The sequence below is a fragment of the Euleptes europaea genome, chromosome 7 (assembly GCF_029931775.1).
Source record: "Euleptes europaea isolate rEulEur1 chromosome 7, rEulEur1.hap1, whole genome shotgun sequence".
NCBI lineage: Eukaryota > Metazoa > Chordata > Lepidosauria > Squamata > Sphaerodactylidae > Euleptes > Euleptes europaea.
The window spans coordinates 44,040,346-44,064,660 of NC_079318.1; the positions used below are offsets into that span (position 1 = coordinate 44,040,346).

The 24,315-nt window shown below is 43.8% G+C and overlaps 1 protein-coding gene across 1 annotated transcript in view; it reads right to left on the minus strand.

The window, feature by feature from the left end:
• The window catches only part of GALNT14 (polypeptide N-acetylgalactosaminyltransferase 14), a 275,068-nt gene that overhangs the window by 24,443 nt on the left and 226,310 nt on the right, over positions 1 to 24,315 (minus strand). The window contains exons 7-9 of the mRNA XM_056852619.1: positions 7,437 to 7,524; positions 6,788 to 6,872; positions 2,860 to 2,963 (exon numbers count right to left, since the gene is read on the minus strand). Coding sequence (XP_056708597.1) covers positions 2,860 to 2,963; positions 6,788 to 6,872; positions 7,437 to 7,524 — 277 coding nt within the window. The remainder of the gene's footprint in view (positions 1 to 2,859; positions 2,964 to 6,787; positions 6,873 to 7,436; positions 7,525 to 24,315) is intronic.

Consider the following 24,315-nt stretch of genomic DNA (forward strand, 5'->3'; position numbering starts at 1 on the left):
CTGCTGCTGGATTCCAACAGGCTGGGCCCTGACCACTCCCAAGCTCTGCCCACGGCTCCATCCAGGTACCAGAATTTAAAAAACAAAACAGAAAAAACCACTACTGCCGAGGACATTGTGTTTGCCTTTGGAGTATGTGGCTTTGCTCGCTGGCTTGTGTTGTCTGGATCTCTTGCCTTAACAGCACAGAGTTCGCCCAGATGTCCTTTTGGCTCGTTCCAAGTCTACAAATCAATTTCTGTTAGGAGGATGGAAGTCGGTCGCCCTTCAGACAGGAGAACTATCCACCCTGCTCTTTTAAGCAATGGGTTATTTGAATGAATTATTTATTACAGTCAAAGACCAGCACAATGCTCCTTTAAGGAACGATACAACCTGGAAGCTACAGGTGTTCCCAGTTGTTGGTTAAAGCTGCAAAAATGTAGTAAAGCGCTAGTAGGGTCTGCCAATCTTACCTACCATATAGAAATATATTTGTTTTCAAGCAAGCAAATCAGTATCCTTAATTAAGTTAGGAACAGGCAGTGACACGAGAGAAAAACCCAGTGGGAACCAGGTGAGGTCTGCAGTTCCGCATCAGGTTCAAAAGCAGAATTCGACAATAATTCAATACTGTATCATTGCTTTCAGTTGTATCCCATGTCTGTTCTTTATATGCTCTAAGATTCTGCCCAGGGCTGGCAGCTGTTATCCTAAGCAGAGTTACAACCTTCTTCTAAATCCATTGTCTTCAACAGACTTCGAAGGGTGTAACTCTTCTTCAAACTGCATTGCTACACTTCTTCGTTGTTCTCAGCTAGGTTCGAAGTTGGAAGAACCTCTGGACCAATTCACCTTTACAGAATCCATGTTTCTGATTTCTGGTCTACTTGATTACATTTTTTTTTAGTTTCAGTGTAAGAGGAAATCTCAGGGGATAAGGTATATTCCATGAGAAGGTCAAGCAAACCATTTCAGAACACAGCTCTTATATATACACACACTATGATAAAAGGCTTCCAGGAGAAAAACAACAATGTCAGACAATGGATGGGATTATTGTAAAGCGGGAGCATCTGTTTCCATGGATCACTGGCAAAGCTGCTACATTTGCTAAGACACAGGATTATTTTTCCTTGCTAGCCACATTCCCTAGAGGTGTTGAAGTATTAAAGGCAGCTTAAGATCCGTCTCCCTGACATCTCAGCGCCTCCCTCCCTCTTTCAAGGCTGCAGACAACTCCCTCAGATTTACAGTCTTGTTACAGTCACAAATATTTTTTTTAAAAAAGGGAGAAACAGCCAAGGTGGAGTGAATCTTTGAACAGGAAAGGGTAACATCACTTCTTAGGCCTCCTGCGAGGACGTCCGAGAGCTGCCTGCAGTACAGAAGCATGGCACGCTGGCCTTGTGCAGAGAACGAGGTCTGAAAGGCTTATGACACGATTCATACCAAACCACGCTCTGCTTCGACTTCTCCTTTCCCTCCATCTGTAATTTTCCCTTTAAGAATCCCCCAAATGATTTTCTCTTCACATATCTGAACAAAAGCTCAGACTGAAATAAATGTTGTTAGTCATTAAGGTGACACTGGACTTTTGTTTTATTTTGGAACCGCCAGAACATGGTTGCCTTTGTCATAGGTCATTTTTATTTCTGAGTTATCCAGGACATATCAAGGGCAGCCAAAATCAGCAAAAGGACCCATTACTGATAATGGTAGCATTAAGCCTTCTTCTCCCCACCCCCCAAAGAACCCTTCTCCTAGCCCTGGCATAACACAGAGAACACACACATGAAGCTGCCTTATACTGAATCAGACCCTTGGCCCATCAAAGTCAGTATTGTCTACTCAGACTGGCAGCAGCTCTCCAGAGTCTCAGGCAGAAGTCTTTCACACCACCTACTTGCCTAGTCCCTTTAATTGGAGATGCTGGGGATTGAACCTGGGACCTTCTGCATGCCAAGCAGATGCTTTACACGGAGCCCCTCCCCAATTTTTTGCCCCAAGGATACCTTTACTTGGCATAAGGCTCATTCATGAATCTGCAAAGCAAGGGGCCTTTCCAGAGCCAATTAACGGATGACCTGTAAATCTGGTGCAAGGGAACACATGGATGGGTGGCACCATTTACATGTGGAAGATCATGCACAAGTACCACCCACCCAGTATTCAGTTGCGGCATTGCCTAGATTTACTGCTCGCACATATAATCATCCAGGGGTTAAAAATAAGTATGCACCAGTCTCCTAGAATAGGATAAAACATTGAGAACCCATAACAGATGCTTTAACTCTACCCAAGTAATAGTCTTTCCCATGGCCACCATAAAGTCATCCCCCAGATGAACAGCTACTTCAGTCTCTGCTTGGTGACACAATAATACAATACACTGTACTAATTAGAGAGGTCCCAAAGGAAATCCCTACCAGACCTTTGGAATTAACTCTGATACGGCCCATTTCTCTCTTCTAATACGCCTTCAGTGGCCGATGTTGCATCAGATCTGTGTATACGAGATTTTCTTCACTCAGAGAGTGTCTTTTTTTGTGAACAGATTGCCTGCCTGCCCTTTTTGTCCTCTTAGAAAATGCAAAGTTGATAATGCATGAGGAGATTATAGTATATATGTCAACACATCACGAAGGGGATGCTGGAAGAGATGGAAAAGACAGGTGGGGGCTTCAGAATGTTGGTAGCACTTTCATAAAGGCACTGAATCTGTCCCTGTTTGGCTAGATTATGTCAAATAAACAGTGGGACTTCTTGAATGGTGGGCATTTAGCTCTGTCAACAGAATGCTAATAGACATCCCCCACCCCTCCATCTCAAATCTTCAAAAGAAAACTTGCTCATGGATGTAGAGTGACAATGACTCACCAAAGTTCTCTCCACCCCAGATATCCATGGCAGGGTCATATTTTCCAAGATGGTTGAACCAGGCCTTGTCAATCACAAAAAGTCCCCCTGCAATGATAGGAGTCCTGCATGGTTTGGAAGGAAAGAAGAAAGAAAGTTGCTCAGATGTGATACAGAAATATTAGCAATTCAAATAATATTTTCTAAAACACCTGCATTTCTGATATCTAAATAACACATGTAGGTCTTTAACTCCCAGATTGTTATATTAGTCTTCAAGGAGCCTTGCACTTTGAACTATGTAGCCTGCAGAAAACAAACAATTTTGAACTATACTCCCTTCCAGGATTCTGTACATAATTGTAGGCCTGAAGAGGGCAACTTCCCATCTCCTATTTTTCCCTTTAATTGATTATCAGCAGCTCTCAACTTGCACGAAAGATAGGATATGAATGGGTTTAAACATGCCTATTATATTGGGTGCGGTGGAACACAGGCAGGATGGTGCTGCTGCAGTCGTCTTGTTTGTGGCTTCCTAGAGGCACCTAGGACTGTGAACAGACTGCTGGACTTGATGGGCCTTGGTCTGATCCAGCAGGGCCTTTCTTATGTTCTTATGTTCTATGTTCTTATGTTATGTTAAACAAATGACCCTACTATCCAAACAATCCTTCCTTTTTGTCCTATGCTCCATTAGGACAGATGCCAACAAAAGGGGCAGAAGTGCTTAGAACATAAGAACATAAGAAAAGCCATGCTGCATCAGACCAAGGCCCATCAAGTCCAGCAGTCTGTTCACACAGTGGCCAACCAGGTGCTTGTAGGAAGCTCACAAACAACTCTGCAGCAGCATCCTGCCCCTGTTCCACAGCACCTAATATAAAAGGCATGCTTCTCTGATACTGTGAAGAATAGATATGCATCATGACTAGTATTCATTTTGATTAGTAGCCATGGATAATCCTATCCTCCATGAACATGTCCACTCCCCTCTTAAAGCCTTCCAAATGGACAGCCATCAACACATCCTGGGGCAGAGAGTTCCACAGCATCTCTCCAAGAACATTTGTTATGAGCTCCCAATTTTCAGGAGAGGTATGAAATCCAGGGGCAGTGCTATAAGGCTTAGTTTCTATAGGACAAGAGCAAAAGAGAGAGGGTGCAGTCCCAAGCAGAGTTACACCCTTCTTAGGCTACCTGAGCCAATGGGCTTAGAAGGGTAGAATTCTGCTTAGGACTGTACTGTAAGACAAGGCAATAGAAACCTACGGTGTCGTTGTCATTTACTAATATACAGGCATAGTTAAGAGAAGGTAGAAGGCGCTAGATTGCCACTGACGCTGCTCTAAAATTCCAAAGAAGAAGAAGAAGAGTTGGTTTTTATATGCAGACTTTCTCTACCACTTAAGGGAGACTTAAACTGGCTTACAATCACCTTACCTTCCCCTCCCCACAACAGACACCCTGTGAGGTAGAGCTGAGAGAGCTCTAAGAGAGCTGTAACTTGCCCAAGGTCACCCAGCTGGCTTCGTGTTTAGGAATGGGGAAACAAATTAACCTCTGCCGCTCATGTGGAGTAGTGGGGAATCAAACCCGGCTCTCCAGATCAGAGTCCACCGCTCCAAACTACTGCTCTTAATCACTACACCATGCAGCCATTGTTCCCACCTAGATACCCAGACACATACCAGGATGTACCCCTTTAAAGCCCCCAGGTCTGTACATCTAAATTGAAACACCAAACACTCCTTCTGGCTGTCTCTCTGTCCCTCCCCTCAAATCTGATGGGTATCAAAGACTGCAGCCATCAGGGACATTCAGCTGTTTGTTAAGTCCATCATCACCCATCCAGATTGTCAGGGAATCCAACGGCGACGTGCCTATTAATACTAATCAAAGTAGCCAAACATAACAATATTTTTTCTTCTGAGACAGAAAAGATTGAGATAATTCCTTTTAGGTTGTCTAATACTTACACTCAGAAATTGTCTCTCTCTTGTTCTCTAGACCAGTAAAGCCTCAAACAACCCTTGGTATTTTTCTGTCAGTCATAACTCTCCCCTGGAACATAATGAGCGTCTAAAGCACTCGTCAGCCCAACTCCTACGAGCTCGAAGTTCACAGCCCTGATTGCAGGCTTCTACACCAAAAATGCATTTAGCACTTGGGGGTTATTTACATGACATTATTTAGTCGGGGCTCTGTACCTAGTTTTATCCTGCTAGAAGCACCATCTCAAGGGGAAGGGGGAAGTCATACCTATTCAGACACACAAAGAAAGAGCTTTTAAGAAGCTTTTTGTAATCAGCTGGATCTGGGTTTAATACAGTTATTTTTCCCCCCTGTTTTCCTTCTGATCAGATGAGAACAAAAGCAAAGAAGTGGCACTGAGTGGGATGGGTATGCGAAGGAGACTGCGTTCCAAGCACAGCCCTTCGCTGCATGGGGGCATACTTTATTCTCAGCACCCTGGTTCATGTCTTGAAGAGGTTGAGTCCTGAGGAGGACGATGCACCGTGATAAAGCAAGAGTGTGGACGTGCCATGAGCAAACCGGCTCAGTTAGCATGAAGAAAGAAAAGAAACGTTGCAGAAGTCTCTGAATCTTTTCCCGAGTTCTGAGCTCTAGACAGAATTTCAGCAGTATTGTACCGCTTGCCTGGCTAAAATGTTTCTGGTTGGTTTCTGAATGCATTGGTAACCAGCAGTGTGTCTCAGGTTGCGTTCATATGTGAACATGCACACATTCACATGAACATATTTTTATGGGGGGATATGCAAGAGGTTGCTCCTCACTTCTGCACTATTCATGCCCATGCTCTAAGAAGAGATACATGTGCCACTCCAGGGTGGTGGAGGTCTGAGACATTGATGGGAGATGTTCTGCAGCTGAGGATGAAAGTCTGGACAACGGCCTTTTGATAATTTCCAACACTACTATTCTTAGAACCTTTCGCTTGGACCTTGTCATGTTTGTAGGCCCTATTGAATCCACTCAGGAGAATGACCTCCAAGATACCATTTGCTATTACAGCCATGTTAGATTGGAAACAGAGGTCTCTCCAAAAGAGTATCCTGTGTTCAGTACTAGCTGCATGAAGTGTAAGGGTGCTTCTTGTCCTATCACACACCCCAGATGCAGCCAATTAAAAGCCCATTAGCTAGACTTTCATAAAATGGAGAATTCTGACCCTCTGGGGCTTGTGCAGCAGTGGTGGTGGGGGGAGGGAAAGGGTACATAGAGTAGAATCAAATTGGAATAATTAATTTTATACCTTGGAGGAAGCATGTTAGGCAACAATGACTTCATCATAAAAGTCATAAATCTCCGCAGATCTGAATAAATCTGGTCTGGGAGGTCAGAGTATACTGAAGGTTGTAGTCATCGATTTCCATTCTAGGGTGTGGAGTTGGAGAGCCAGAGTGGTGTAGTGGTTAAGAGTGGTGGACTCTAATCTGGGGTTTGTTTCCCTGCTTCTCTACATGAAGCCTGCTGGGTGTCCTTGGACTAGTCACAGTTCTCTCTAAACTCTCTCAGCCTCACCTACCTCACGAAGTGTCTGCTGTGGGGAGAGGAAGGGAAGGTGATTGTAAGCCAGTTTAGTAGAGAAAATCAAAGTATAAAAACCAACTCTTCTTCTTCCCACCAACTGGGACCCATAAGTTAACCTCTCAGTTACCCTGCATTCATCAGATCATGATAGTATATATTTTCTTCCTTTCTGGTTAGTAATAAACCTAGTTGCCATGGACTATTTTTTAAAAAAAAAACAGATAAGCATTTGCTTTTATTTTGTAATCAAGTGAAGTCTCTCTGATTTTACTGGTTTTTGGTCAGGCATATTTATCCCATATGTGTGAAAGTGAAGAATTTTGTTGGTACTCCTGCAGTTCTTTCAAGACACCTCCATGTCACCTTTCTTTTCATCTTCCTCATTCCTGTCACTTACTTGATGGGCTCCGTAGGGTCAGTTCGCTTTGCCTTCTGCTCTGGAGAAAGTTGTTCCCATTTAAAATGTAGGCTCCAATCAAATCCTAAATACAAAGCAACAACAGGTATAGAAAAGCTAGAAGTAGCTATTAAAATCATGACTCAGCATATAATAATTCAAATCATCCAGTTCTTACGACTGTTAGTCTATTTAGAAGATGATTCTAAACCCTGAGATGAGTTAACAATTAAGAGTTACTATTTTAATATCTGGTTAATGGTTTCTTTTCCATCTTCCTATTGGTCCATATTTATCTGAAGAGAAAGATTTGTGACATGCTGGCTCACAAAATGTAATTGATTTATTCATCCTCTACCTCTGCTTTGTCATAGGCCTCACTATCTGTTGAAGAAATTATTAATAGCCATTGAAATATAATGCTGGATTCCAAGGGGAGCTTAATCAATTAGCAACAAAATTGATTTTTCGGTAACCTAAGAAAATCAAAATTCCAAGAACATAAAAACTCTCCTGAAATTTAAGTAGATCTCATCAGGTAATATCTGAACTGTGCCCTTCCTTCAGGATTTCTTATTTCTCTTACAATATTTTAAGTAGTGCTCTTGGAAAAGTCACCTGGCCACATGCAAGTTGTTTTCAGGCTCACCTCCTCTCAGGTCTGAAGAAGCTGCCACATAAGCAAAAGTATCCAAATTGATGATGTCAATAACGGGACTCACCACATGGACTGGATCCTGGTAACAACAATTAAAGCAATTTAGTTTTCCAAGGACCCTCATGATGTGTTTCTACTGTGTGGGCATTATGCTTAAAGTGCTGTATTTTTTATTTGGGGAAAGTGGGATATTCCCCTCAGATAACATTTTTAGATCACAGAAGCTAAGCATGGTTGGCCCTGGTTAGTATTTGGATGGGAGACCTCCAAGTAAGTCCAGCGTCTCTACGCAGAGGAAGGCAATGGCAAACCACCTCTGTTAGTCTCTTTTCTTGAAAACTCTATGGGGCTGTCATAAGTTGGCTGCGAATTGACAGAACTTTCCACCACCACCAATTCTGAACTGTATTGTAAGGAGATGTATTTTTCTCTTTCACAGCCTAATCGGTACCAACAGAGGAAACAGTCCATAGATTCTTCTCGGAAACATTATGGGGATCATGAAAAGCTATGGCTGGTTTTATGGGTGTGCCACAGCATCTGATTGTTTTGATGCACGACCTGTACTCTGGACAAGAGGCTATTGTTAGGGCAGAATATGGAGAAATAGAATGGTTTCCAATTGGCAAAGGTGTTAGACATGGATGTATTTTATCTCCCTATCTCTTCAATCTATATGCAGAACATAACATAAGGAAAGGTGGATTAGATTTAGATGAAGGTAGAGTGAAAATGGTGGGGGGAGGAACATTAACAATTTGAGATATGCCAATGATACCACATTACCGGCAGAAAATAGTGAAGACTTGAAATGACTACTGCTGAAAGTTAAAGGAGAAAATGCCAAAGCAATACTACAGTTGAACATCAAGAAGACAAAAGTAATGACTACTGGGGAATTACTGAACTTTAAGATGGACAATGAGGAAACTGAAATTGTTCAAGACTTTCTGTGCCTTGGCTCCATCATCAACCAAAAGGGAGACTGCAAGCAAGAAATCAGAAGGAGATGGAGACTGGGAAGGGCAGCCATAAAGGAGCTAGAAAAGATTCTTAAATATAAGGATGTGTCACTGGCAACCAAGATCAAGTTAATTCATATCACAGTATTCCCTATTACTATGTATAGGTGTGAAAATTGGACAATGAAGAAAGCTGACAGGAAGAAAAGAGATTCCTTTGAAATGTGGTGTTGGAGGAGATACCATGGACCATCAAAAAGACAAACAAGTGGGTTCTACATCAAATCAAGCTTGACCTCTCCCTAGAAGTATTGTCGAAGGCTTTCACGGTCAGAGTTCATTGGTTCTTGTAGGTTATCCGGGCTGTGTGACAGTGGTCTTGGTACTTTCTTTCCTAACGTTTCGCCAGCAGCTGTGGCAGGCATCTTCAGAGGAGTAACACTGAAGGACAGTGTCTCGCTAGAAGCTAAACTGAGGCTATTGTACTTTGGTTACGTTATGAAAATACAAGAGTCACCAGAAGAGAGGGGTCCCTCCCCTTCCCAAACTCAGCCCTCCTCAGACTCTGCCCCAAAAATCTCCAGGTATTTCCTAACTCAGAGCTGGCAACTCTAGTGTCAATTTAATTTTTAATTAATCACGCTAGCAAAGTTGTCAGAGGATTCGATGCAAGTCCTGCTGGGCCAACTGATGTTACTGCCGTAAAGTGAAAGCCTCTTCTGCATTACTGATTGGTAGGCTCCTTTAGAAACTTCTACAGGGAGGATGCCATTTGCCTGACCCATGTGGCTCTTTTCTAGAAGCATTACTGAGGACCGTGGAATCCAGCTATGCAAAAGCAGCTCCAGTAATGTTATGGTAATGTAAGAATTAGCCCACTGGAAATACTGTCTGAAGAAAAACAGCAAGTAAAAACAGTAAAGTTGAGTATGCGAATAAGCTATAATGTCACAGTTTCCGGGGTTAATCAACTTTTCACCAACTCTGAACTCATTCCTAAGCAACTGCTCTGCATAGAAAGTGGGGGTGTTATTTTTATTGCTGAGAACATTACAAATACTTTTGCTGAATAATTTAACATCACCTTCTAAGCAAATTCTTCTATTTGGAAGCTGCTCCCTTAATAATGGCTGCTGAATGTCAACGGCGAAGCGATGACAGAGAGGCCAAAGAAAGAACCAGATTGCAACCCATAAAAAGCAATCATAAGGGAAGGAAGAGAAAATTACATAGTATAAAATCACTTATATCAAAATGGCTATGATTTTTCCAGCATGGAAAAAACAGTGAAAGATAATTTCAATATTTGTTTCTTGCAGCTCAATTAACAACTTGTCACGGGTAGAGAGAGTACATGAACAAAATATCTAGATGAGGGGAGATTCTGACAGCCCTGGATGGTCCTTTATTTTCCCTTGTCTTAAAAACAAAACAAAAACCAAACTCCAGTTACAGATTAAACTTCAAGCTTCCCCCGCCTCAATTTGCTTTCTAAGGCATGCTGAGGGAGATATGCAGAAGGAGGAATATGATCCTAGTTTTGCAAATCAGTTTTGACTAGGGATGCCAGCCTCTCGGCGGGACCGGGGAATCCCCTGGAATTACAGCGCATCTCCAGATAACACAGATCAGTTCCCCTGGAGAAAATGGATGCTTTAGAGAGTGGACTTACGGCATTGCACCCTCCTGAGGTCCTTGTCTTGCCCAAGCTCCATCCCCTGATCTCCAGGAGTTTCCCTACCTGGATCTGGCAACACTATCCCCTATCCCCTGACGGTAGCCAGGGGGCCTTGGCAACCCAAGTTCTGACAGAGGAGAAAGGTATTCTTAAACAGGGACTGGACAGGGTTTTAAACACACCAGACTGGGTCGAAGTGATCATTCTCTGGTTTTCATATTTTCTTCATGAGTGCAGTTGCTCAGAAGCCAACGATGACCCACAAACTGGACTTTGGCACTTGGACAGGAAACTTAATTCCCAGGAATGCTGGCATCTCTCAATTAAATATGCCCAAAAGGAAGATACTTGGGAGGGGGGAGATTCTGTGGGCAAGAACAAGTTACCTTCTCTCACTGGCTAACTCAGATCTTCATGTCTCCTGACCTCCACTCTGTCTCCAAGAAAATCTTGCTGCCCAGGTCCTCTTTCACAGAGGCCTAGGCCTACGGTTGCCAATGTCCAGGTGGTGGAGAGAAAATAGGCACCTCTGTACTGATCTGCTACACTATGTATCCTTACCCTGTTGGGGACATTTGAATCAACCTACAACTACTTGATGTATGCTGGAATGCAACTTGCAACCTATTGATGCATATGTAAAAGTGTCTTAAGAATATTGATTGAAGGACTGATGAAGAACTATGAATTTGAAACGGCCATATCCTCATCATATTTCTGGACTTAAAAAGATTACATCATATTGCATCTCAATAATATTTTTTGTATTCTTTCAAGAGACTTGTTAAAAATACTGTTTGCACTGCACTATAGTCACTTTGGATAATTGTCTGTTTGTAGGTCTTGTATATGTGTTTGTAGGTCTTGTATATGTGTTTGTTCATAAGTAGTTTATAAATCACTTTTTTTGCACATTTGAACAATTATTTCTCGCTCCTGTACTAATTTCCAATGTCCAGGTGGTGGCTGGAGATCTCCCGCTATTACAACTGATCTCCAGGTGACAGAGGTCAGTTTCCCTGGAGAAAATGGCCGCTTTGGTATTTGGACTCTATGGCCGGCAATCCTACCCAGGCCATTTCTTGCTTTTGAGACCCCTAGCCAAAATACATTTAAACAATGATGATACTTGAGAACAAAACAAGGAATTCTACTAGGGCTGCCAACCTCCAGGTACTAGCTGGAGATCTCCTGCTGTTACACCCGATCTCCAGCTGATAGAGATCAGATCCCGTGAAGAAAATGGCCACTTCGGCAATTGGACTATGGCATTGAAGTCCCTCCCCTCCCCTCCCCAAACCCTCCCCTCCTCAGTCTCCACCCCAAAAAATCACGGTATTTCCCAACCCAGAGTTGGCAACCCTATCCATCTCTGTCCCCCCCACCCCCAACTGATGCTCAACTATTCCCAATAGTCTGTATGTTCTGACAGGCCATTAAAATGCCTAGTCCTGAAAGACTATTGGTTGGGGTGTGTGTTTTTTCTTCTTCTTAATTTGATAAACAATATTTTTCTATGTATCTAGGAGTCTCCCAAGCATTCAGGAATCTTTGTCTATGAATGACCCTGTTTTGCTGCTGATAGGCACTTGGTCATGGAGTTTGCTACTACAGAGACGTGATAGGAGTTTCCAAGATGGTGGATGGATCAGCAGCATTGCTCTGAGGCTCTCCCACTACTTTGCTTTTAATTCTTATTAACTCCTCTTGTAAAGCTGTCAGAGCAACTTTTGGCTGTTCCGAACTCATAACAGCATCCGTGTGCTTGTTGTTTTGGCTCCATCCTCAACTGTATCTACGGTAGATAATCTTCACTTAGGCTGTGTGCCCATTTGGAGTCTGGAGATTAGACTATTCCCAAAAATTTTATTACTGACAAGGAGGTTTTTATGGAATTTTACTCTGACAAGGAGATCTTGTGGAATATATTGAGAGACAGAGACTTCCACCAGCTGGTTTTTGCTGAACACTGTAAACTACTGTAAATTAACTTGCTTGTTGTTGCTACTAGAGAGAGGAGGTTGGGATAACGTTGCCAACTGGCCAGGGAGGGGGGGGAATGTCCTGCTCCTTTAATAGAGGTTTATTGTGAAGAAATGGGAGCTGAAACTTTTCACTGAATAGAGCTAAATATCATTTTTTGATCATTGCTGCAGATGAAACTAAAAAGCACAGCTAGAGGGACCAGTTTAAAAGTTGCCAATGTAGTAGGGTTGCTGGGTCCCTCTTCCCCACCGGCAGGAGGTTTTGGGGGCAGAGCCTAAGGAGGGTGAAGTTTGGGGAGGGGAGAGACTTCAATGCCATAGAGTCCAATTGCCAAAGCAGCCGTTTTCTCCAGGTGAACTGATCTCTATCGGCTGGAGATCAGTTGTAATAGCAGGAGATCTCTAGCTACTACCTGGAGGTTGGCAACCCTACAACCTATGCTGGGAAGCCACTAGGGATCACAGAGATAGGAATAAAATTTTCATTCCCAGCTAAAGTATCTCCTCAGGGACACAATAATTTCTTAGTGCCTAGAAATAGCCTATTTACTGTTTGCTTCCTGCTTAAGTGCCTGAATGTGAAAACTGGAGTATAAATGAGGGAAATAAATAAATGTCTCCTAGAGGGTAATGTATATGTTCAGTTTTCATCGGACTATTTTTGGGAGGTGCCTTCTTTTTATTTATTTTTTAATTAAAAGGTTATATTATTTTACAACCTGAACATAAAAAGAGGCTTGCTGTGGTCCCTCTATTCCAGGAACTGGCTTCTCCAGCTGATCTCTCTTTCAGTTCCTGGACTTAGAGGTCCCTCTTTGCCACTGGTGGGAGGTTTCTGGGGTGGAGCCTGAGGAGGGGAGGGTTGGGGAGGGGAGGGACTTCAATGCCATAGTCCAATTGCCAAATTGGCCATTTTCTCCAGGTGAACTGGTATCTATCAGCTGGAGATCAGTTGTAATAGCTGGAGATCTCCAGCTAGTACCTGGAAGTTGGCAACCCTACTTGGAGGCCTGTCGTTGGCCTTTAGCCTGCCTACCAGTGCCCACTCTTCCCAGGCCTCTTCCCCACCAACCTCCGGGTCCTTCAGGTACAGAGCTGCTGCCTCCTGGGCTTCCTGAAATGAAGCAGGTGCCCCATCATCTTTCAGGGGCTCCACCCAGCCCCTGCCACCTTGGCCTAAACTCACAGCTTCCCAGGGCTGTCACCAGCTGAGCCATACCCGTCCTGCCCCGTCCAGACCTTGCCCGGCTTGGCTCCTCCACCCCAGCCACATGGCTAGGATTGCCAAGTGCCCGGTGGTGGCGGGTAAAATTCTGCTAATCCACCAGAATGCCCACCGGCCAGCTGATGGCCAGTGGGCACTGCGGGCATGCACGGACACACGCGCGCACGTGTCACTTTCAGGTAAACCCGAAAGTGACACGGACGCTCTGGGAATCTTGGAGAAAACTCTATGGAAACCATAGAGTTTTGCCCGAGATTGCTAGAGGGTCCATGTCACTTCCGGGTTTACCCGGAAGTGACGGTGTGTCATGTGGGGTGCACACATACGTCAGCCACGGCCCCAGAAAGCTCCCGCTGGTGGAGCTATGGGGCTTGGCAAGCCTACCCATGGCCCTCTTGCTACCTCCACTGCCTACTGGTCCCCTTCCTCAGACCCCAGCCCTCTTTTGACACTGCAGCCAGCTGGAGTGGGCCCTACACTCCCAATGGCATCTCAGCACCCTTTCCAACCCAGCGGTTCCGTCGGCCAGGCTGTTCGGAGTACCCAATGGGGCCCCATGAAGGTACCCAGGCAGCCATGCCCCTCATCAAATATTCTTATTGTTTCGATGCTTAGCACATGTTGTTGTGCTGATTTCTTTGTTCCCTATGCCATTCCCCTCTTTTGCCCTCACTGTGCCTGGTCTCACTTGACCTCAATGCTGTTAATCAAATTGGATGTGGCAACTCATGTGATTTTTTTAAGGGACTTTGTATGTATACTGAGGATATCAAAGACAAAATCATGTGAATAACCACAGTCAATCAGATTGTGTGGCAGTGTGGCAAAAGATGGTACAAGACATCAAGGATTAAGAATAAGAGAATTGGCACTGAGAGACACAAATAGTAGCTGGAGGGAGAAAAGGGTACTGTGTAGCAATGAAAAAAGATCAACATGTTTATAAGTATCAAAAATAAGCTAAAACAGGACGGATTTTTGACAGTCACCCCAAAACCTCACATGATTCTGTAAGCAGTTTTCAGCTCAGCCTTAGTATATAATGTAGCTGATAAACCATACAAAAGACTTGAGCTTCATGCTTGAGAATGGATATAACCTGCTGTGAAGAAGGCAATAGAAACCAGGAAGCTGTTCTTGCCTTAGAGGCAGCTGATTGACAGCTAAAGGGAGTCCTAGGAGTGGCTCAATGAGAGATTCAGTTCAGCTCCAGAGTTCAGGACAGACAGCTCTGAGAAGCTAGTGGCAGCTGTGTGAGGATTAGGAGTGAAACACAGAGGAACACAATTTTAAGTTGTTTGATTAATACAGAATCAGCATCTGGGCCATTAAAGGATGTTAACTCTGAGTGAATAGAGTGCATCTGGGTTTTGACATTGGGAGATAGCTCTGCAGAAAAAGACAGTTATCAAAAACCAGGGAGAGGGAGGTCATGTCAGGTGTATTGAGTGATCCCCAAGTAAGGTTGAGGAAAATTAGTCTCTAGAGTCCTGAGTAATCCCAGTCCAGTTTAGGTGTTAAACTGGTGAAGAATGCTGTGTGGTTCCTTACTGCAGAAATGGAAAATGGGGTGTGTTTTAAAGCCAACTCAAGTAAAATATAAACAAGAGACTGACAAAAATAAGCCTCTCGGTGAAAACAAAGTTCTAGCATCCTGAAGTGAATTTAGCCATACCACCTAGAAGAACCAAACCTCTCTTGTGTAAATATATATAATTGTGGTGAAGTGCCTACTCTCTGTTTGTTTTTGGAATATCCCAATACCTTTCTGAAATCCAAGTTTACCTGCCTGAATCCTCATCCTGCCTTTCTGTTATAAATTCCTGTTGCTTTGAACTTTTACCACAAGCCTAAAATAAGACCACAAATTTTACCACAAGACCACAAATTTCTGACAAAACATAATTTCCCTGAAAAATCCAAGTCTCCCTTCGATCTGTCACGCCGGCATTTTATGATATTTTTTATTCTCTTCAATTTATACTCCGCCTTCCCCCAGCAAAACTGGGCTCAAGACGACTGCCAACAAAAACACAGTCCTAGCAACTGACAGGGATTTGAAATTTAATAACGCTCTGTTTAGAATGATAAAATCACTTCTGGTCAATGATAGCAATCATTTCTAATTAAAACTCAGCATTTTGTTCCTTCTGTCTCTACACAATATCTACTCTCCAAGCACTTAAATGCAATTTGTAAGCATTGCTGGGGTGTGTGCAGAACTAGTGGGGGATCTGCAGAGGAAGGGGGACATAAGCAGAAACTGCGCAACCTTATATATGAGTACTCTCACAAACACACCATTTGTTTGTACAAAAAAAAAACAACCCACTGGTCACAGTAATAGATTACGTAACACTGCCCCTACAGAAAAGTCCTTTAAACGGACTTAACGAACCATGCAAAAGAAGGAAAAATATTTTATAGGTTAAGTAAGGAAAAAGCAAATGTTATTCTTTTACAAGAAACCCACATATTAGAAAAGCAATATTTAAGGGTGAAACAGAATTTGGGGGAGCTATATTCTGCCCCTAGTAATACTAAAACAAAAGGGGTAGCTATATATGTAAATTCCCAAATATTTAGTCAAAAGACAGGTAGTGGATGATGACGGTAGATTCTTATTGTTAGTTGGGGAATTATTGGGGAAGAAAGTAACAATAGCAAATATATATGCCCCAAACCAACAGAAAAAAACATTTTTCAATACATTACACGATGTCTTTGTAAAGGAAGTAGAAGGCGATCTTATCTTGGGTGGAGACTTTAATGCTGTTATGGATTTGAAAGCTGATAGAAGTGAAAAGAGGATAGGGAGATATAAGAACAAGAGTACTTCATTAACCTATATGATGAAAAAGACCATCACTAATTTTCAGTTAGTTGATATTTGGAGACTTATACACAATTCAGAAACAGAATACTCCTTTTACTCAACAGCTCATAAGTCAGCATCTAGAACTGATATGTTCTTAATCTCAAAACCTATGGCAAATATGGGATGTGAAACAGAAATAGGTAACTTTATATATGCTGACCATACCCCCATATTTTTATGGCTAAACACAAAGGAAAATAGGAGTAAAACATGGGTTCTTAATAATGAATTATTAAATAATGCTAAAAGCAAAGAGAAATTAGAGAAGGAACTTGAATCCTTTTTCAAAATTAAATGAAAACCTTGTTCATACGCACACAAATCTATTCTGCTGCCCAGCAGAAAGTTGAGTCACTGGCCTTTTATGCAAGGCTCTTTCCCTCGCGATCACTTCCCCCCCCAAACACACACACACACACACACACACACACACACACACACACACACACTGCTTTGGGGCTTTGTTTTGATTATGCATGCCTTTCCCAACCGCCAGAGGTCACCTTGCTCTCCCCACGTTTTCTGGATGCTGGCTAAAACAGCATCTAGAAAACTTGGGCAAAACACACGGGAAGAGCGAGGCGACTTCCAGCGGTCAGGAAAGGCCTACATAATCAAAACAAAGCCCCAATGCAGTCGAGGGGTGACCGCGAGGGAAACCACTGACTTTCTGGATAAAAGGCCACTGACTTTCTGGATTTACTCTTGCATTATTCTGGCCGACATTCAAGAGGTTCAAACCGATGTCTATCACTGAGTCTTGGGGCCAAATTAGAAGTTACTTTTTCATGCGTTCACCGCAGGGACTTGCAACCATACTGCAGCTGCAAGTTCTCGTGGCAACTTGTGTGTAGAAGATACAGATGGGCCCAATTCTGATTAGGACAGCAGTCGGGGTCTCCTGTCTTCCCCCACACCATTTTTAGCAGCTGAAACAATCCAGGGCTGTGGGGGCAGGTGTTATGAGGTTGAACATGGCACTTACAGCTTCCCGAAGGGGCAAATAACACCCTCTCCTGGGGCCGTTTTGGCTGCCAGGAACAGTGCAGTGGGGAAAGCAGGAGCCTCACGTCACCCCTGCGCTGGTGTCCCATCTGTTTTTATGCACAACTTTCCATGGAGACTTGCAGCTGCAGTACGGCTGTAATTACCTGTGGTGAACTCATGAAAAAAGTAACACCTTGTGTTGCTCTTAGTTACCTTGTAGATCCTCCATTGTCTTCTTCAATGGATGAACAGTATGGTGAACTAAGTGTGAGAGAGGGGAAAGTGAAAGAAAAAGAGGAGAGAAATTCCAAATTCCTGTCATCTCCTTGCAGTAGGCTGGCTTTTGAACGTCAGAAAGGATTTTTTTTTTTTTAGAGTAGGTATCTGTAAACTTGCCATCTTCTGGGCATGGAGTAGGGGTCACTGGGGGTGTGTGGGGGAGGTAGTTGTGAATTTCCTGCATTGTGCAGGGGGTTGGACTAGATGATTCTGGTGGTCCCTTCCAACTCTATGATTCTATGAACTTTATTATTCAACAGTGTTAATTTTACTACCATTTACATACCATACTATATTTACTGCTATTTATTAATTCTTATAAAGAGAAACTCAACTTTTCTTGAGCCCACTTTCTTATTGACACTGCATTTTCTCATGTTCTTTCCCCACCTTTCTTTCCCTTAGGTTGCTTTCTTTAAAAAAACAACAACACACTTTTAAAATTAAAATCTTTGTCTGTCAACTGTCTTTGCCTCTGGTTTCTGCTTTGAGTTCATTCCAACCTTATCCTGTCTTACTTTCTCATATTCCCCCCTCCTCTGCCCACCCCTTCCCTCAGGTTCCTATTTAGGAACCTATGTGCAGCCCTGTCCTACTTCAGATACCCAGACAGCCTCTGGAGCCTGTGTCTTTAGCTTCCTTGCTCTAGCTCCCTGGTCTCTTCTTCTCGGCTTACTGGCCGACACAGCATAATAATAGGTTTCCAAACGGATTAATTTAATCCTTAAATGAGGTGAATGAGAAGAATTCCTTTAATGAAATGCTACTGACTTCTTTTACGAGACCCAGGGCGTACAGGCAAGTGAGTCTGACGTGAGCCTTTGAGCATGCCCCAACAAGTTTCAATACAGAAAAGAACAGAAAAGAAAATGTATCCCAGTTATTTGGTACAGCAACCTCTCATAAACGATCATGGCCAAGGAGAGGCAATGGACACTTTTCCCTTCAGGCAGGATTCCTACAGTGCTATACAACTTAATGTTCCACCTCCAACATCTCTCCTCAAAGAGGAAGCGAATAAAAAGGCTGTCAGATGGAAGTGGAACATCGCCATCCACTGGCTCATTACCATGGCATTAGCAAATGCATGTTTCCAGGTGATGAAGATTGATTCTTTCTGTAAAAATGCCTTGGGCTTGATAATTACATTTTAGGGAAAAGTTATTTGGTTGAAACAAATTGGTAATGGTTTGAGATGCATTAGCTCTCCGAGTTAAAAACACACACACACAAGACAGCACACAGACGCACTCACCCATACATGCGTCGAGCAATCTGGCATTTCCTTCTGAGTGACACGCAGTTGCTTTGTGATTCTCTCACCTTCTGATACTGCAGACTCCCTCATCTCACAGCCTTGGATTTTTTTCAGCCAAGCGCACTCCTTTCCACACATGAATGCACTTTCATGTGTCCACAGTGTTGCCAAATAGTCAACCAAAGCAGGATTGTGTTCCAGTGAGGCAAGCAGATTCTGAAATTCTCAAAATGTCATGCTGGTACCTCTGGACTTTATTGGCTTTATTGCTCTCTTTATTCCTTTTATTTCCATTTTAAAGGTAAAGGTAAAGCTCCCCTGTGCAAGCACTGGGTCATTCCTGACCCATGGGGTGACATCACATCCCGTTGTTTTCTAGGCAGACTTTGTTTATGGGGTGGTTTGCCAGTGCCTTCCCCAGTCATCTTCCCTTTACCCCCAGCAAACTCATTTTACTGACCTTGGAAGGATGGAAGGCTGAGTCAACCTTGAGCCGGCTACCTGAAACCAACTTTCGTTGGGATCGAACTCAGGTCGTGAGCAGAGATTGGACTGCAGTACTGCAGCTTACCACTCTGCGCCATTTTATTTGTATTTATTCTATTTCAAATGTATTTTTAAATGTACGCCACCAAACTGAGTCTTCTGTGGGGAGAGGGTGCAGCGTATAAATTAAATAAATAAATAAAAATAAATTAAATACATATGAAGCTGCCTTAGTCAGACCATTGGTTTATTGGCTCTGTATTATCTGCACTGATTGGAAGACATTCTTCAAGATTTCGGGCAGGGGGGAAAGGTATTTCTAGCACCTGGGACCAGAGACCCTGCAACTGGAAGGGATCATGGGATTGAACCTGGATTCTTCCACATGCAAGGGCCAATCCAACCACAGTGGCATGGCAAAAATGAGATTCAAGCCAGGAACTTCCTACCTCATTCTGTTAGCCATTACAGTTCATAGATTCATCAGGCTACTAATGCAGTATCACATGCAGCGCATGCATCTTGGTCTGGGGGTTGCTCCCAGCAGTGGCTCTTGAGCAGGATTCAGTTCCAGGGTGGTGTAGTGGTTAAGAGCAGTAGTTTGGAGCGGTGGGCTCTGATCTGGAGAACCGGGTTTGATTCCACACTCCTCCACACAAGCAGCAGACTCTAATCTGGTGAACTGGATTTGTTTCCCCACTCCTACACACGAAGCCAGCTGAATGACCTTGGGCAAGTCACAGCTCTGTTAGAGCTCTCTCAGCCCCACCTACCTCATAAGGTGTCTATTGTGGGGAGGGGGAGATGATTGTAAGCAGGTTTGATTCTTCCTAAAGTCAGAGAAAGTCAGCGTATAAAAACCAACTCTTCTTTTTCTTCTTCCAGCACCTCTCACTTAAGCCACTGCTTTCCACCTGAAATTTACAAACCTATCCCTCCCCCACACCTTCTCCTGCGCCAGTTTATTTTCTTCACTGGCATGTGATGCTCTTCCCATGACAAAGAGGCAAACAAACCATCTCCATCAAAGCAGACAGAGTGAAATGGATTTTTACAGAAGAATTGTTTGCAGTGACTTCCCAGGGCTGAAGACCCCAGTGGAACCCCAATTAATGTCCCCCTCAAGCCGAGGAGCCTTTCTCATTCGAGATCCAGTTCTACAAGTGGAGGAATGGTATGCAAATGAAGTTCCGCTACACAAGTACTGTCAAAGCGGAAAGGAGGCTGTCACCTCACGTATATCCCTCCGAGAGAAATGTCACGGTCACGTGTCCTCTGCCAGGGAGGTTTTTTTTCTTCTTCAACTGTCTTTGGGGTTTGATGGTCTGTGTTAATTTACCATTCCGTTGCACCCTCCCTTGCTTACACATACAAAGACACAAATATACTTGGTTTCTTGGAAGCTTGCCATGTGTTAAAAATCTGGCTAAACAGCTGTTTGCTGAATGAAAAATGGAAAGTGGGAATGGAAAGAGGGGGGAGCGGTTGCTGATTCAGATACATTTTGGGCCGGTCGCTCTTGTAGCCTTTGAAATGTGTAAGTTCATTAAAGAAAAAAGATGGACCAGTCCTGCAAGCCACAAAATTAAGAGAAGACCATTCATCTTTCTTTTTTTTAACTGAAGGGAGGGGGGAGGAGAGAGAAGCAGCAGCGGAGTGAATTAGTTGCCCTTCCGACACCAGCCTGAAGGTGGCAGCAGAAACATTTCATACAGTTCAGCAAACTCTAATTGAAACTGACATGAAAGATGGATGTGGTTTAAGTCTGGAAATAAGACAGGGAACAACTTTATCTGAGAGACTACCCCTTTCTTGAATACCTGAATTGTGGGTGTGAGAAGGGAAAGAAACATCACATAAATGCACATACGCATTACATACACATACACAGCTATTCCACCAGGCCTATGGTTGAGGACAGCACCGAATGACATCTGCTGGCCTCTCTATCCCCCTCCTTTTATGTTATTTTATATTATTTTAACTGAGGGGGTAACCTGCCGCCTATCTCCAGCAACATGAGTAGTATTTAGGCACCATCTGTAGTTTTTAAGTTTTAATTGGGATTTAGATTTTTTTGGTAAATTTTCTTTTTGATTATATTATGTATTTTATATGATGTTACCCGCCCTGAGCCTGGCTTCGGCCGGGGAGGGCAGGTTATAAATCACAAAATAAATAAATAAAAATCAATCATCATCACCGCCTGTCCTTCCTAAGCAGTTTGGCTGACTGACACGAAAAGCTAGGTGTCAAAAGCAACAGGTGTCGACACAGCATTTTTGAAGAGGGATGCATGCGCATCTAACAATCGCATTCCCTTTATTTCATCTACCTACCTCTCCCTTCCACTTAACACCACAGGTGCCAAAAACATGGCAGTAGAAAATGTGAATTTGGCAATGAAGCTGAAAGCATCGTTGTTAGACACCATCAGTAGCTTACATGCTACCTAGGACAATGTCCTGAATGCGCTAAGGTATGAACCTATAATGAAACCACCTTGAATCAGGTCAGACAACTGGTCTGTCTAGCTCAGTATTTGCCTTTCCTGACTGGCAGCAAATCTCCAAGGTCTAAGGTAAAAGCCTTTCTCACCACCAGCTGCCTGCCTATGGTGACCTGATAGCACGTGGGATCTGTTGGCCTCTCTCATTCCACCCAACAGGGATCTGGAGAATGATCTGCTGTTCTTCTGATCACCTGGGGTCTCTGGGTGAGCAGTAGATCGCTCCACTTGCTCTTCCATTCTCCTACTCCAGCAGGTATGCAACCCCAGCTGTTGCTTCCATCTTTTTAAAACCAAGTTTAGTAACTGGTTAGATTCCTAGTTAGAAGGAAGCAAGACCGAGCACAAAAAAGAAGGCATGCTCAGTGCCCCCAATACAGTGCAATGTGTTGTTACTGAGAAGGGGGAGCATGGAGCTACGGAGAGCCAGTGTGGTATAGGGGTTAGAGAGTCAGATGAGGACTCGTGAGCCCCAGGTTCAAATCCCCACTCTGCCCACAGGAGCTTGCTGGGTGATCCTGGGCTAGTCACACACTCTCAGTCTAAACTGCCTCACAGAGTTGTGCTTGTAAGGATAAAAAGGAGGATCGGAGGACAATGTTAGAAGCTCCTTTTGAGGTACAAATAAATAAATAAATACTCTAGCTTTAAAAGGACGGGGGAGACCCCTAGGAGTAGGGTGAGGGAGCAAAAGGCCTGGTACTACGAGGAGAGCAGAGCAGCTGAAGTGAACACAGCGAACCCTGGCTGACTGCCTCCCACAAAGCTATTTGAAAAGCTGGAGTGACGTGGTGGTTTGAATTAATCAGCTCTGTTCTCATGTTGCTGAACTGCAGCTGTAAGATGAGCACTGTGACAATCTCACAACTGTCAGCAGTAGATGCAGGAACGCACAAACGGCCTCTGTCAAGCTGCCTAAGGCTCACAGAGGACTAGTCGCTTATGCACTGTGAACCCCTCCACACACACAAACAGCATTATGATTTCTTCAATACAAAGGGTAGGATAGGTTAGGTGGAAAGAAATGTATTACATTTATGACCCACTTTTCAGCCCCATGAAGCACTCAAGGGAGCTTGCAACAGCTGCATCACAGCAAGGCAATGACGTCCCCAAGGCCAGACAGCTAAATGGTGATCGGAGGCTGGATTGCCTATGGCAACACTTCAGCTGCATTGGCTCTCCCCATGCCTGTACTCATGGCCCCAATGGCCAGTGACTTGATGGCACAGACAGAACCTGGCAGGCCACTGCCCTCAGGGCTGCTGTAGATCAGCCACTTGGCGACTCTGTTCCCAGAGGACAGTGTTAAGTCAAACCGTATGACACAATCAGCCAGAAGTCCTGTAATAAGAAGATCATCTTGAGTCTGAAACATCTTTTGTACAGGTGTACATAACTCAAGGGGTGTGTTGGCTTTATACTGAACCAGATCATTGATCTATTGAGCACAGTACTGAAGCTACCTTATACGGAGTCAGCCCCTTTGGTCTAACAAAGTCAGTATTGTCTACTCTGACTGGCAGTAGCTCTCCAGAGTCTCAGATGGAGGTCTTTCACATCACCTTCTATCTGATCCTTTTTTAAAAAACTGGAGAAGTTGAGGAACTGAACCTGAGACCTTCTGTATACAAAGCAGACGTGATACCACTGAACCACAGCCCCTTCCCATTCTCTGTATATTGAGATCAGCAGTGACTTTCTGAGATTTCAGCCATAAGCCTTCTCAGTTGTTGCACATCATGGAGTTCACATCTGTGCTTAGGAATCCTTCATTTGCAGTTTATCATTTGTCAGATAAATTGGGGGAGGCGAGGAATGGTTTGTAATAACTAGGGCTTTTTCGAGTTCCTGGTATTTTTTGAGTTCAGGTTTAATAAACTTGGAATTTTTCAAAAAATCTGAAAACCAAATAGAATAGATTTGGCTTTTCAAATAATTCAAAAATTGGGGGCTTATTAAATCCAAACCTGAAAAATATGTGGCTCAGAGCCCAGCGTTCAGTTCTGTGCCACTGAGGAGTTCAGATCCCCACTGCTTGCCATCTCCCACCTCCACGAGGAGGAGGGAGCCGGCAGGCAGCATGAATCTGTGATTTCCAGTGCCTGGCGTCTGCAAAGACCAGGCGCTGGCGATCTGACTCAGCCAGCAGGAAAGTGGAAGGGAAGAGGGGAGGGAGGGGGGAAATGGCGGCAGGGAGGGAAGAGTGGGAGTGGGAATGGTGGTGCGGCCAAAGTGGCCCTGAATAATGCCAAAAAATTCAGTATTATTCGGGATCAACTTTTTTTGGCTCCCTTTTATTGCCGCCATTTTTTTACCGGTAAACCCTGAAAAATACCATAAAGGTATTTTTCGGGGGGGGGGGGTTCTGTTTCATCCTTAGCTGAATGCACACTCCTTGCAGGGGGCAGGAAGGCCTAGCTATCCCAACTTTTTGCCTGGATCGCCAAAGGCATTTTACATTACCCTTGCCTGCACTCAGGAGACTTTCCAGCAATCATCCCATCCCATGTTTGGAGAACATGGCTAAATGGAAACTTTAGCTAAATGGGACCATCCTGTACATGAATGCCAGTGTTATGGGAACAGACCACATTCTCCCTCTCAGCATGGAATAACACGG